The sequence below is a fragment of the Callithrix jacchus genome, chromosome 10 (genome assembly GCF_049354715.1).
Source record: "Callithrix jacchus isolate 240 chromosome 10, calJac240_pri, whole genome shotgun sequence".
In the NCBI taxonomy this organism is placed as follows: domain Eukaryota; kingdom Metazoa; phylum Chordata; class Mammalia; order Primates; family Cebidae; genus Callithrix; species Callithrix jacchus.
The window spans coordinates 20,468,212-20,483,025 of record NC_133511.1 but is presented as its reverse complement, the minus strand read 5'-3'; the positions used below and the strand labels follow the sequence as shown (position 1 = coordinate 20,483,025).

Genomic DNA, 14,814 nt, shown 5'->3' with positions numbered 1-14,814 from the left:
TACCCCTTGGAGAGTTTTGCTGTCCTTTAAACAAAGAACAGCATCATTCTCCATCCCATACAACATGCTCTATGTGCTGAGACGCAGGACGGGGACAGGAGAGGGGAGGAGGCGGCGAGTCCTCTGGGAGGTCCACATCCCACTCAGAATTGCCTGTCAGTCAGTTGCTCTATTTCCCAACCTGGCACAGAACAAAGAGACCAATGTGGGGACACGAGTGCCAACCCCATCACTGCCAGGCAGGTTACTATGGCAACAGCCCCACCCCTCTGTGCCTCAGTTTCCTTTTCTGTGGAATTAGGGGAATGACTACATTACAGGGTCATTAAGAGGATGGCAGCTACAAAGGGCTTAACAAATCTTGTTTCCCACTCACCCTCAATTGCCCTTCGTCCTGTCTTCTCCCTGAAACCTTCTCTCCATTCTCCAGCCTCCACTCCCTTCTCACTTCTCCCACCTCTTACAGGATGATCCAACCCACCAAAGATAGCCTTGTTTTTTTGGTTTTTTGTTTGTCTTTGTTTTTGTTTGAGACAGAATCTTGCTCTGTCGCCAGGCTGGAATGGAGTGCAGTGCCATGATCTGGGCTCACTGAAACCTATACTTCCAGGGTTCAAGCTATTCCTTTGCCTCAGCCTCCTGAGTAGCTGGGACTACAGGCGTGCACCACCACGCCCAGCTAAGTTTTTGTATTTTAGTAGAGATGAGATTTCACCACGTTGGCCAGGACGGTCTGGATCTCCTGCCCTTGTGATCCACCTGCCTCAGCCTCCCAAAGTGCTGGAATTACAGGTGTGAGCCACCACGCCTGGCCAATAGCCTTGGTTTTAAACCATAGAACGTATTTGAGAGCACATATATGTGTATGTATATATATGTGTGTGTGTGTGTGTGTGTGTGTGTGTATTTATAATATACAGTAAATGCATCACTGATTTCAGTGTTAGGTAGGGAGCCCACTTCAGACTTCCCTGAACATCTGCAGTGCAGGCAGGGTGCATGGTGCTTGCTGGACTGGAGTGATGTAGAGACTGTGGGGAAAGAAAGTAACTGCATCCTAATAGGTCGGAGCAGCAGTGCCAGGCGGGACCTGTCACCATCTCACTTGAGGAGCAGTGCCTGACTTGAATGCCTGGCCGGAGGGAGAATGGGAAGGACTGTGATGAGGCAGGCTAGCTCTTGGCAGACTCAAGGACTAAACCCGGGAGTAACGAGGAAATGGAAGTCACAGGGAGACAGACTCCAGCTCAACGTAAGGAAGAACTCTTCCTTTATGATGCTGTGGGCTGCCCATGAGGCAGTGAGTTCCCCATCACTGGAGGTAGTCAAGGAAAGACTGAAGCCCCTCTTGAGGATCATTGTGGAGAGAATTAAACCAGTGGACGGAAAGTGGAACTAGAAAAACACTGACGTCTTTCCAGCCCAGAGATCCGCTGATTTTATGAATCAGAAGAAGATACTTTTTAATTCTCGGCAGTGGAAGAAATTTACATTAGGAAAAGTGTAGTTTAGTTACATTGAGAGAATATTAAGAGTTTTCAGGGTAGTTTGGCATTTTCCGATTGTCATTCTCCTCATTTTATCTATTTAATGGAACTAAGGGATTCACCAAAGGCAGCTGCCATCACAGGGGTTAAAAGCTGCTCTCTTCCCCACACCCCAACCACTTCCACCCCCACCCTCCTCTCCTTCGGGACCCGTGGCCCAGCAGCAAGCCTGCCTGCCTGCCAAGTCTAAGGCTGAGAAGGGCCTAGGGAACCTATTAGCCTTGCTCAGGATGCAGCGGGACGGATCGATGAGAGACTCGGCAGGCAGGCTGTTCTGGGAGGAAGGAGGGAGGCTGGCTGCCGGAAGTAGAACGCAGGGGCCAAAATGGGTGGGAGGAGGATGTCGAGGCAGGGAAAGGCACAGCCAGGGATGGACACCTCTGCAGGGCAAGGACACCGTTATCTAAGTGATGGGTCTTCAGGGATAACAGAGGACCCCTGTTATCAAAAAATATTGCAAAAGTAAACACCTCTTTCAACCAGCTTCCTGCCCTCTCCACTGGCTGAAGTAGTTCCTTGGTCCTGGACCAGCACTTTTCAACCTTGTGGGAAGTAGCTCATGTAATACTGACCTCAGCGGACTGCGGTGAGGATTTAATGAGATAGTATGAATTCAATATGGCACATAGTGTCCTAAACCTAAACCTTGCCCTTCCCCTTGCCAGGTGCTCATGCCTCAGGATGTGTGGCAGTCGGACCTCTTCCACAGAGCAAACCCTGACTGGAGAGACAAGATGAGGGTCCAGGGTGTCCCCAGGTGGGGAAAGGGCACAGAACAAGTTCAGGTTCTGGAATGATGTATTTTATCTGCATCTAAGCTTGGCTCCAGGAACAGGCAGGAAAGGGGACTAGCAGGGCAAGAGGAGGAGAGGGAGAGAGGAGCCAGCTGAGGCTTCTTGCTCACAGGCAGCCCGCAGGTGGCCATGCTTGGACACTGAGGCTGTCTCTTCTAAAATGGCAAGAATGGGTGTGGGAAGACCCCAGCCTCTGTGTTCCCATCAGCCTCCTGATTTTAGAATATGTGTCCAGCTTGGGCCTCAGCTACTGGGGCCAGGCAGGCATCCCTGCTCTGAGAATAAGCTTCACTGCTTCCTAAACTCCTTCACATACATGGTCGATTTAATCCTCACGATTGCCCTGGGAGGTGGGTGTTATTATCCCTGAGTAAAGATATAATTGGTGTGGTGGGAGAGAATCGGTGACCGAGATCATAGGGTCACAGGTCCTGGGACAGACCAGGATCCAAACCCAGCTTATCTGATTTCACATTCTGGTTCCTGATACATGGGATGGTCTCAGTCCTCCTGTACTATAGAAAAGATGGTCCCACACCTCTCTCTTTTCTTTAGGAAAGTCGGGAGAGAAGGTAGCAAGAATCATGCATGTGACCTTGAAAACAGAGTTAATCTCTCTTTCCTTCTGCATATAATGAGAATGTTAATAAAGCCCATCTTACGTGGTCATCGTGAGCTATAAGGTTTAAATAAGAGAATCTGAAATTTAAATGAGATAATATAAAACCCCTTAGCATGGTTTTGGGCACGTAGTAAGTGCTCTGTAATGGGAGGACTATGACCTTCCTGGTATCAGCACAGAGCTGCATGGTGAATTTTATATCGTGATGAGCAAAAGGCCTCCCACAGGGCCTCCTGGGGTCAGCATGGGAAAGGCCCACTTCCGTTTTCATTACTTTTCCAGGGCCTTGGGTACCACTGCCTACTCCCCCCCCATCTTCCACCCCCACTGCCACAACCAGAGTTCCAGGATAAAATAATAGTAATTAAATGTGGTATTGTGTTCTAGGCCCAGTTACTTTCCCAACCAATTACCTCAACAGATATTATTATTGCACTGTTACACAGGAGGAAATTAAGGCCCAAAGAGGCAGATTGACCTGCTCCATGTCACACAGCTCCCAAGTGGTGGAGCAGCTTGGCTGACTCCAGCATCCTGCAGTTCTCTTTGGCAGCACATCCTCCCCAAGAGCAGGAACTGCCTCAAGATCCAAGTCTGCTCCTCTTCAGCAGCCTGGGCCATGTTTGGTGAACACAGGGCTGGTAGGAGGACAGAGCTGGACCTCGGCTGACTCTTGCTCCTGGGTCCTGGCCTCACCTCATTTGAAAGAGATCAGAGGAAGGAAGGAAAGGAAAACTCATGTGTGCTGAACATTTCCACAGTGTGGACTCTGTGTTATTCACTCTCCAGGTCTCATCCTATTTAATCCCCTCAGCCATCCTGGGAGGGAGGTTTCATTACTGCCATTTTACAGATGAGACAACAGAGGTAGAGGGTAAAGTCACTTTCCCAGCATCTCACAGGTAGCAAATAAGTAGCAGATGTGGGGATACAGGCCATGTAACCACAAAAAGGACATCAAAATATTCAGAAAGAGGTTGGGTACGGTGGCTCATACCTGTAATCCCAGCATTTTGGGAGGCCAAGGTGGGCAGATCACCTGAGGTCAGGAATTCAAGACCAGCCTGGCCAATCTGGTGACACCTATCTCTACAAAAAAATACAAAAATTAGCTGGGCGTGGCAGTTCATGACTATAATCACAGCTACTCGGGAGTATGAGGCAGGAGAATCACCTGGACCAGAGAGCTACAGGTTCTATTGAGCTGAGATTGAGCCAATAGCCTGGCCGACAGAGTGACATCCTGTCTCAAAAAAAGAAAAAAAGAAAAAAAATGATTTGAGCCACATCAGGAGATAGCAGGGAAATACACAGTGTATTATACCTGTGGCTCTGGGTCCAGCCTGAGGTCAACAGGTAGATCAGCGGCAGAGCTGGGTGATCTGACCAACAGGCCCCGGGCATCCACACTGGGGAGCCCCGACTCTCCTTGGAAGCCCCCCAGTAGCCAACTCCTCAGGCTCTGTGGACTATGACCAGGAGGGCCACACCTGAGCTGCTCACCACCCTTCCTCCCCCAGCCTCATCAGAAGTAGGCACTTGCGAATGTTCTGACTTTTTTTCCCATTACAGAAAAATAATGTAATGTACAATATCTCTCCACTTGGTCCAAAACTTGCTTATTAAAAATCTACTTTTGGGAACCAGGAGAATAAGTGGCATGATTCTCCATGGAATTATCTCTGCTATGCTTAATTTTGATGGCTGGAAAATAGAATTAGATTCTGCTCCTAATTCTACTCACAGTGTCTCTCAGCCTTGCATTAATAAGGAAGATGGAAGAGTGTTTCCTTCGGAGCTCTGAGCTGCATTTCCCGTCAGTCCCTCATTTTCTCATCCCTTGATTAGATTTTTAATCCTCTTTGCCCTTGAACTTCTGCTCTGCTCCACCTTCCCTCCTCTGGCCCCAGAGGGTGGAGACTGGAGTCCCTCGGCAGCCTCAGTGGGTAAGTTCCAGCAGATTTGCGTTGTGTACCCTGCTGGCCCCTGCTGCACCTGGACAGGTGCATCTGCTCCAGACCTTGTCTGAGCTTAGCTGTCCTGCACCCGTGCTCGAGGGAACAAGGGCCCATGTTGTTCAGATAGATCTCTGCCCTTCACTGGACACCACACCTGCCAGGCAGAGCCCACCCTCGAACCACTGCTCTGGAGCTGTCTGTACAGACCATGAGGGTGGAAGGGGGCCATGGAAAGGAAAGCGCCAGCTTGAGTATCAGGGGACTAAGATAAAGCCTTAGCTTTGCCATGTACCAGCTGTGTGACCAGGTGTCCCTTAATACCTCCAAGACTGTTTCCTCAGCTCTGGAATGACTGGGGAGGAGGGAGGTAAAATGGAGAAACGTGAAGTGAAAGTGCTTTGCCATCTGCATGGAACCGTCTGAATGTCAAGGCATGTCATAATTATAATGGGAAGAGCCCTGGGCTGAGAGGCAACAGTATTAGCATAGTGCTTAGTGTGTAGTAGATGCTTAGCAAACATCCGAGCAACCTGTTTCCCAGATCCCGGGAAGAGCTGAAGCAGAGGAAACAAGTCTCAGCCTAAAAGCAAGAGAGGTTGCAGCTAGACACAAAAATAACTTCGTATCAGGTTGCTGAGACATTGTAGCCAACATTGAGGAAGACAGCGGGACAATGTTTGCCTGGAGATATTTGTGGGTACCCTCTGTCTCTTAACAGCCCCGCTGTGTACACGGGGTACACCAATTCAGTCCTGCCAAAATGGGCTTGTGGCCATCAGTTCTAGGAGAGAATCATTGAGCCTGTTATACCATTCAATGGTCCAAGGGCGCCAGAGGAGGAGAACCACCTGCTGGAATGCTGCACTTCCCACTGTGCTTGAAGTGGGAACATCCTTCGGGCTGTAAGATCAGCATCCTTTTTCAGCTCATGGTCAAATGTATTTGAAAGAAAATGAAGCAAATACCTGTTTTGGTCATAGGACATCTAAGCGTGTCCCTGCTAATGTGTATCATCAATTTCATCCACTAGGAGGAAATAGGATAAAGGGCTATCCAAATATTGTTATTATTTTTTTTTTTTTGCCATAAAACTCTTGGCCCACAAAACACTTATCATCAAAGCAGAACTGTCATGTAGAACTTTCTGCAATGATGGGGATGTACACTTTCTACACTTGCGCTGTCCAACACAGCAGTCACCAGCCACGTGGCTACTGACCACTGAAAATGTAACAAGAGAGACTGAGAAACTGGATTTCTAATTTTATTTAATTTTAATGAATTCCTATGTACACTTAAATAACCATATGCGGCTTGCGGCTACTGCATGGGTCAACGTAGATCCAGAGAAAACTAATTTGATCATTACAGGTGTAATGGCAATGGTGCACTGGACTGTGATCCAGAGAATCTGGATTCAAATCCAAGCTCTGCCACCTACTAATTATGAGACTGTAGGCAAACCAAGCTACCTTCTGGGCCTCCCTTTCCTCTTGTAGAGCTGAGAGGGTTAAAATCTATATTCACTGATCTCTTGCCAAGCCCCCTTCATGGAAGCCCGCTGGAGAACTCCAGTGTACCTCAATTCTCTAAGAGTCCAGATTCATCATTTTACTGTCTTTTTTTTTTTGAAACAGGGTTTCAATCCTGCTGCCCAGGCTGGAGTGCAGTGGCATGATCTCAACTCACTGCAACCCCAGCCTCCAGGGTTCAGTGATTCTCATGTCTCAGCCTCCCAAGTAGCTGGGATTACAGGCGGGCACCACCATGCCCAGTTAATTTTTGTATTTTTAGTAGAGATAGGTTTTCACTATGTTAGCCAGACTGGTCTCAAACTCCTGACGTCAAGTGATCCACCCACCTTGGCCTCCCAAAGTGTTGGGATTACAGGCGTGAGTCACTACACCCATTCTACTGTCTTAATTGTTTTATGACCATAGACTCTGCTTAGTTTTCCATCAATTCTGCTTCATCTTTGAGAACAGAGACTGCATGTTGCTCTTTTATGTCTTACATAGAGTAGAAGGGTGCCCAGCAGCCAGGAGATGCTCAAAGACGCCTGTTGACTGCCTGAGTGATAGACTGGATTGCTCTTGAACACACCCAACTTACTGGTGCCACTCAGGGTTTGCCTGTTGAATAAGGCTTGGGTTCAACTTTCTATCTCCACATCTGAGGGTCCCAGCTCCTTGAGTCTAATTCCAGTTCCCAACTCCTTTGCCTTTTTCATGGATCTAAAACCACAAGGGCACACCCATGATGAGAAATGCCTCCCTCAGAAGACACTCCTCGGAGAGAGAACTTCAAGGGCTCTCAGATGACGCAGGACCCAGTCCGTGGTCTTCACCTGTTATAAGGATCTCTGCTCCCTTCCCCAGCCTTTCTTTCCATCTTTATCCAGCACGGACTCTAGGCTCCAACCAACTCCCTCTAGGCACAGCATGAGGATCCCTGCTTCCCTCTCCTGCTCCTCATCTGGCATGCCCTATCACTTTTCCCTCCTTTTCTAAATCCCTTTTATCCTTTGAGAGCCAGTTGAAGCCCTGCCTACATCCCAAAGCCTTTCTAGCACCCTACACTCAGGGACCCTCTCCTTCATGGCTGGCCACATTGCACATTTAACACTTAGCATAAACCACTCTGGGCCTTCTCAGATCAGTGGCCGGGGCTCTATTTTCTCTGCATACACTGCAGGGCTCTGGGAAGAGCTTTCTACTTGAAATGAGAAGGCCTGTATTTGAGTCTGGGCCCTAATGCCTAAGTTGTGTGGCCTTGGGCAAGTCATTTCATCTCCTACAGTCTCAACTTTATCAAGTTTGAAATAGGGAAATCCAACACCTCCAAACCCAATGGGTGGTCAAGCAGAGTTGGAACTCAGTTCCCTGATTTCTTGAGTAGCACAGAGCACATATTCAATAAATCTGTACTGGATAAATGAATTCATCTACGTGCCAGGCACAAAGGTCTGGGAAAGTAGGTAGTTCTGACTCTGAACAGAGAGGTGGCTTCTGTACCTGGAGACTGCAGGGATTCCAAGATACAGGAAGGAATTGAGAAGGCACAGCAGTTCAGAGAAGCCACAGAAAGGAGCCCTAATAAAGATGGAATCGCTTTGCAGTGCAACCCACAAAGACCTGCAGGGTAAGCCCTGGATAGGAGAGCTGCACAAGACACGGGTGCCTGGGGCTCAGGCACTGGGCTCCAGCAGTAGCCAGTGGCCAGCACCTGTTTGACCACATGTGGGCGCACAGCTGCTGCCCGGAGCACACAGATGCACAGATTTGCTGGAAGGTGCCGGCTTAAATTAGCTAAATCTTATAAACACTAAATTTATGTTACGAATTGTCTGAGAGTCATAGAAAATGCATTTCCAAAACCTGCATTTGTTAAAAAATGCTTTATCAGGAATTGACCTCGGACCTTGTTCCATCAGCAAAACCTGCTCTCCAGGGGAAGAAGCTCTTCAAACCATCAAGTAGAAATGCATCCAATTTTATATGTTCCCTCTCTCTCTTTTTGTATCTCCTAAACAATGAAGCTGAGAATGTGGGAATTGAGTTTACAGATGCAAAAAGGCTGGCAGTTGGCCAGTCTCCTTGTAACCTAGTTCCCCTCTGTTCCACTCATGCCCAGGGAGTCGGGGCACAGAGTGCTCCTGGATGGACTCCCTCCTCATCTCTCTCTCTCCTCTCTCTCACTATTTTTCTCTTTCTGTCTCTTACACACACACACACACACACACACACACACACACGGATACATGGGCATGGGAATGCTCAAACCCACTGGTTATCTGAAGGAAGTCTCCCCTTTCTGGAGGGCACAGGGGATCAGGGCAAAATCAACAAGACCAGACTGGGAGCCAGCCTGGGGAAACTTACATTCTGCTTTGGCACAGATGAGGCAGGCGGTGGTACAGTTGAAGAAGTTCAGGATCCCAGCTACAGCCACGCTGATGTCGGTGTTGCTGGGGTGGAGGTTCAGGGTTGTGAATCTCTGGAACTGAAACTTGACAAACTCCTCTGGGGCCACTTTGAAGTGAGGGACCTGGCAAGGGGAGCAGAAATGGACAGCAGGGAGGATCCAGGTGGGTGAAAAAGAAAGAAAGAGGGATGAGTGAGGTGAGGCTGTAGAGGGTGGGTTCTTTTATGTAACAACTTCACCAGACACCAATGGGAGAAGGAGCTCCCAGGCCACCCACTCCATGGGAGGAAGACGAGAGATGACATCCCTGATGATGCTTCGAAGAAGCCCCAGGACAGAAACCATTTGTCCAGAGACCTGGATGAATGCACTGTGGGTCTGCAAGCTGGGGTGTGTGGCCCTGAGAAGGCAAAAGAATCAAGCTTTATTCTCAGAGGAACTGCCTGAAGCTGGGCAGAGAGACAGCTGGCTCTTAAAAGCATCATCCTTAGAATATTTTATTTATAGTTAATACATCAGAGCGGAGATGGCAGAAAGAAAAATGGCTATCCTGTAACTAAGAGAAGAGTCCCTTCAGCCCAGCCCAACCAACAGCCCAGCTCCCAACAAACTTCAGTGGGGGATGCCCAGGGAGAGGAAGTGGGGAGGACGGGCTCCTGTACAGACATGCGCTCAGAGGAAGGAAGCCCTGCAAGCTGAGAAACCACCTAGAGAACCTCCAAACACAGCCAAGTAAATAAATACCTGCCTTGGCTTCATTAGGACAATGTCAGCTTCCCTCTACATCTATTACTCACATTTCCAGGAGCCCCTGCCCTGCCTTCTGCCTCTCTTCTCCCAGGAAAAGATCTTAAGAGGCTGTGATGGCTGCTTTATTGGCGGCTTAGGCTATTTGGTAGGTAATAAGAAAGTTAAAATGTAATAATCTGCTATCCACCTTGATTTTATTCTGCCACCCTCACCCCTGGTGCCCAGAGCTGAGAGAACTGAAGCTGAGTATCAATTTGTACAGTTGTTAAGGCAAGTAAGATCGATAGTTGACAGCAGGAAGAACTTCCTGGGGGTGAGTGGATTGGCTTCCAGAACGGATTATTCAGAAATGACGGAAGAAGTTTTCTCTGCCTGCCCTGGACCAGAACGTATCCTGCCAGGAGTCTGGGAAGATGTTGGGATGGTCTCTGTAGGATTCTTCTGCTTTATCCTTTCACATTTCTGGGAGAAGTCAGCTGGAGACCAGAGCTCCTCTGAGACTGAGGGGGAAGGAGGATAGAGATTTAGCAGAAACCAGGGAGAAAATTTCTGAATGTGGCTAGGATTAGCTTTGAACCATAGGGAGGGGGAAACCAGTATTTTCCAGTAGAAACTGAAAAATGCAGAATGGGGAAGGGCCTGGTGAGTTATGAAAGGCAATTCTAAAGAGTGAAACTGATCTGTGTCATAAGGGATCTTTCTTCCTGCTTGTATTTTGAATCCCATCCAATCTGCCTGAAGTGAATACAAACACACCTTGAAAGGAAAAGGTCACAAAGGGGCAAGATAGAGGAGAAGGCCAGACAGGGGCAGGGTAGCCTGGCTGGCTGGTTTGAATGTTAGAGCACGTCTGACCAAGGATGTCCCTATGTAACCCTCTGACCTACCAGATTCCATGAGCAGCTAGCCCAATAGAGCACAACCCATTAGCACCCCCTAGTACGGTGGAGCCCTTGAAGATACCATGAATCCACAAATCTTAGAGATGAATGGGAGGGACTCAGGAAGGTGATGAACAAATGGGTTTTGGAGTCTACAGACTTCGGTTTGCATCGAGGTTCTGCTGTGTGATTTTCAGGCAAACCACTTAACTTGTCTAAACATCATTAAAATGGACATAAATAACCACAGGTGCATCTTAGAGCTTTGGGAGGATAAAATGAGAACCTGTGTGTAGAGTATATAATAGCTCAGTACCTAACATATAATAAGTGCTTGGGCAATGCTCTTTCTCTTTCCCTTTTTTTTCCTCCACAAATGTAGGACTCCCACAAAGCTCTTGGAGTTGTGTGTACAGCAGGTGAAGGCTGAGGAAGGGGAGCTGATGGGAAACCTCCAGCACAGTCTCCTTAAAGCCCGCTGGGCTCTGCTAGGTCCAAGCAGGGATGGCCCAGCCCAGTCCTGGTCCTGTGGTTCCCTCTCTAGGACAAAGATAGATCTACACTCAATGTACAATTGTAAATGTATCCCAGGAAGCCATCACAGAGGTGTGTGGGGGACAAGAAGAGGTGAGCAGAATGGAGAGGGGAGCAGCGAGGCAGAAGGCAGCAAGCCACAAGGGCTGCAGAGATGTCAGCAGTGTTTAAAGGAATGGACTCCTGGGTGAGAACTCCATTGCTTTTCCCTGGAGCTGGGGAGAATCAGCGTAAGGCAGTTCAGCCTCATAAAACATTAAAATAAATGCATAATCTGAGCAGAGAGGAAAGGTTGCTCTAGAAGGGACATAGCCAGACAAAGGCAGGTAAGCGTCTGGCCACTCCCAGGGCAGTGCAGTCTGGCTGGCTGGTCTGGCACAGGGGCGGAGGAGTTGGCTGCAGATCAGGGACTTGGCCTCTGGCCTGAAATGCCAGACAGGGTTAAGGGATATGTTGGCTGAGATGAAATAGCCCCTGAACCCAAGAGGTGGCCATGCTGGAGTGGCGCTTAGGGGAGGGCTGTGATGCAACGACAGTGTGACGGAGGAGGAGGGAAAGAGGAGGAAAGAAAAAGAGGAAGCAGAAGAGACAAGATGGGGAGCTGAAGTCTTGGCAGCCCCACTTGGTGAAGATCAGAGCCACTGCTAGAATAATGACCTGCCATAGATTTGAGCTGTTTCTCAGAGCACAGCACGAAAGATGCAAATTACACATGAGGTCTAACTTCCTGGGCCAAGACCTGGGAGAGGCTAGGAGGGACCTAGCAGGACGGAGCTCCTTTGTGGCCTGGGCTGGCCTCAGAGTTATCTTTGAGGATATGTGAGGGGGAAGAGGATGGGGACTTGTCAGCCCCACATAAGAAGGCTCAGGGGCACAGTCTACGGAGAGAGGCCCAGTTACTGGAGGAGCAGGACCAACAAAGCCAAGACTAGGATTGCAGCACTTAAATGTGCACACAATTCTGAGAGTAGGCTCATAAAGTCGGGAAATAAATATTCTGCCCAAAGCCTCAGGGACTCACTGAGCCATGGATCATAAGAGATAGTGGTGGCATCAGAAGGGTAGGCTCCCAGCAGGCGTAGGCTGGGCAGAGGCCTGTCTGCTGCTCCTGCCCTGGCAGGGGCGGCTCACTAAGGAGACATCCAGTCCCTTCTGCAGCAAGTGCCTCTCCTATTTCTAAGAACTGGGTCCTCCTGAGACTAGAGCTTCTGGAAGGCTGAACCTCCAGGCCTCTAGGGCAGAGGCGAGACTGAGCCTTCCTCCCGTGTCTCTGACCCCACCCCCACCGAGCTCCTGACCTCATGCCTGACCACCAAGCTCCATCTGCCCGCTAAGGACCGGGCAGGAAGGCCCTTGGGACAGTCAGGGGCTAAGGGATCACTTTCTCACTGTCTCCCAAGGATATATCTGAAAGGGAAGGATTGATGGATCCAGGAAAGACCAGGAAAGATGCCAGCAGGAGACAGAATCTCTGAATTTCCAAGCCTGTCTTCTCTGGGGAAAAAGGAGGGGGTGAGTTTTCAGAATAGGGAGGGGGGCAGTCACTCTGAATCTTGTCCCCTACCACTTTTTTCTCTCACGGAAACAGAACTAGAGAAAATGGACTCAACACTCTGAGCTGGAGAGCCTGCAGTTCAAGTCACATCTGAGGAAGAACGTGCTGCCTGAATAAGCAAACGCTGGAATCGGCAAATGAGGAAAAAAGCAAGATAAAATCTCTTTTCTAGAGAACTTATATGACAGAGGCTTTCAAACTTTATTTTAGCAATAAAATGTAGCAATGCCTTCCCCCATAGACATTCTTCCCCAGAATCCCCATATGTAAACAGATAACCACGGAGCTGCTCACGTGGACACTAGTGTGGACGCTCAGACTTCTGCCCGCTTGGCCTGCCATGCCTACCACCCTCTCCAGCCTCCCCCTCTACCCACCACCACCAAGAGGCTGCTGGGGGCACCACCATGGGACCCCAAGACAGGGAGGAGCTCCACTTCAAATTCCTGCTGCCAAACACCTCCTCCGGAGACACCTCCATCCAAACATCCTGGAACGGGGAAGCCCCCTGCTTCTGTATTTGTATTTATGTTGTTATTAATGACACCAACCCGGCCTTGACAGGCTCTTCCAGCCCTTAAGAATCACCAGTATCTCTGGACCCTGGGCATAGGCTCCAGCACACAGATATTCCCCCTGCCCCACCTCACACTCACCTCCTTCTCTCCACAGATGTTGCTGATGATGGAGCTGGAGGCTGGGCTGGACGATGGCCCGAGGACAGCGACCACCCCCTTGGGGAGGATCTGACACACTGCAGCCGGTGGCAGGGACAGGGAAAGAAGCAAAGCACTCATCAGGTTGAGCTGGGGCCACGGCCCAGTCCTCTCCTCGTCACCCACTGTCCCTCAGCTCCTGCCCTCCCCAGGCCCCTACTCCAACCCTTCCAAACCCAGAGTTTCTCCTTCTCCCCTGGACGACTGGGCCCCAGGACAGTTTTATTGGAGTTTATGGGCGGCATTAAATGAGGAAATGACCCAGGTTATGACAACATACGGCCACAGCCAACAGGGTGTATAAATTGTCTGGACTGTCACCAAGGGACATTGGCTAATGGAGCAAACTTGCAGATTCGGTCCCGTGGCCTGGCCTGGCCTGGACTGCGGCAGGGTAGGGGGAGCCCCAGCACAGCTGCTGTATTAGTCCTGCCAAATATAAAGAGAGTCTAGGAGGAGGAAGGTAGGCAGGCGGAGGGAGGAAGGAGGGCAACGATGACACAGACAGGAAGAGAGCAGGTGTAGCTAAAGTCAAAGAGAGTGGGGGAAAGAGAAGAGGAAAGAAAATGGGAGGCAGGGAGAGAGCACAAGAGGCAGAAAGGAGTCTCATCTGGGAATACCCCGCCATTCACTTCACCCCAAAGCCTGGCATGTTCTCTCCCCAAGGCAGGACAAGCCCCATCCTGACTGACCAGCATGCTTGGGATCTGGTCTTCCCTCCTGGACTCTGAACACTTGCTCACCTGTCTGGAATCAGCTCCAACACCGCTTTCTCCTTAGACCTTCCTGGGTTTATTTATTTATGTATTTATTTCCTGAGATGGAGTCTTGCTCTGCCACCCAGGCTGGAGTGCAATGGTGCAATCTCAGCTCACTGCAACCCCGTCTTTTGGATTCCAGTGATTCTCCTGCATCAGCCACCCGAGTAACTGGGATCATGGGCGCCTGCCACCATGCCTGGCTAATTTTTGTATTTTTAGTAGCGACGAGGTTTCACCATGTTGGCTGGGCTGACCTCAAGTAATCCGCATTGCCTTGGCCTCCCAAAGTGCTAGTATTACAGGTGTGAGCCACCGGGCCCAGCCAGGGCTCCTTTAGATGGAATTAACCCTGCCTCGGGCTCCCAAGGCCTGGGGTTCATGCTTCTAGTCAAAGATGCTGTGTCTATTTCAGTTTGTTGTTGAGAACTCTCTTCTCACTAGATTTGAAACCTCTTAAAGACAGGAAGTGAGCCATATTTATCTTCCAATCCCCACTTTTCATCTCCTCAGTGGCCGGCACAATGTCTTCTAGATGGTAGGAGCCCACTTTAGATTTGTTAAGTGAATGTGTGAAGGAATGGGACATGTAAACAGAAGAGGGGAAGAGAATCTAAGATTTTACCATGCTAGAGACTGAGAAAGGAAGGACAGGAGAAAGAGGGAAACACAGGGAGACAGGACAGGAGAGAATTCTCAGTGCACACACTGGTTTCAGAGCCAAGGAGCCAGCCCTCGGAAAATGCAATTGAGGTTCCCCACTGCATCCTTTTCT

General features: G+C 49.5%; 1 protein-coding gene across 13 annotated transcripts in view; it reads right to left on the bottom strand.

Annotated features, from left to right (window-relative positions):
• GRIK4 (glutamate ionotropic receptor kainate type subunit 4) overlaps nt 1-14,814 on the bottom strand; it is a 489,633-nt gene that overhangs the window by 165,573 nt on the left and 309,246 nt on the right. For all 13 annotated transcript variants that reach the window (XR_013523083.1, XM_078339710.1, XM_078339708.1 and 10 more), the window contains 2 exons: nt 13,222-13,319; nt 8,803-8,968 (listed from right to left, as the gene is read on the bottom strand). Coding sequence is in view for 12 of the 13 variants with exons in the window: in XM_078339710.1 (XP_078195836.1) it covers nt 8,803-8,968; nt 13,222-13,319 (264 nt within the window). In the remaining variant the exon portion in view is untranslated. The remainder of the gene's footprint in view (nt 1-8,802; nt 8,969-13,221; nt 13,320-14,814) is intronic.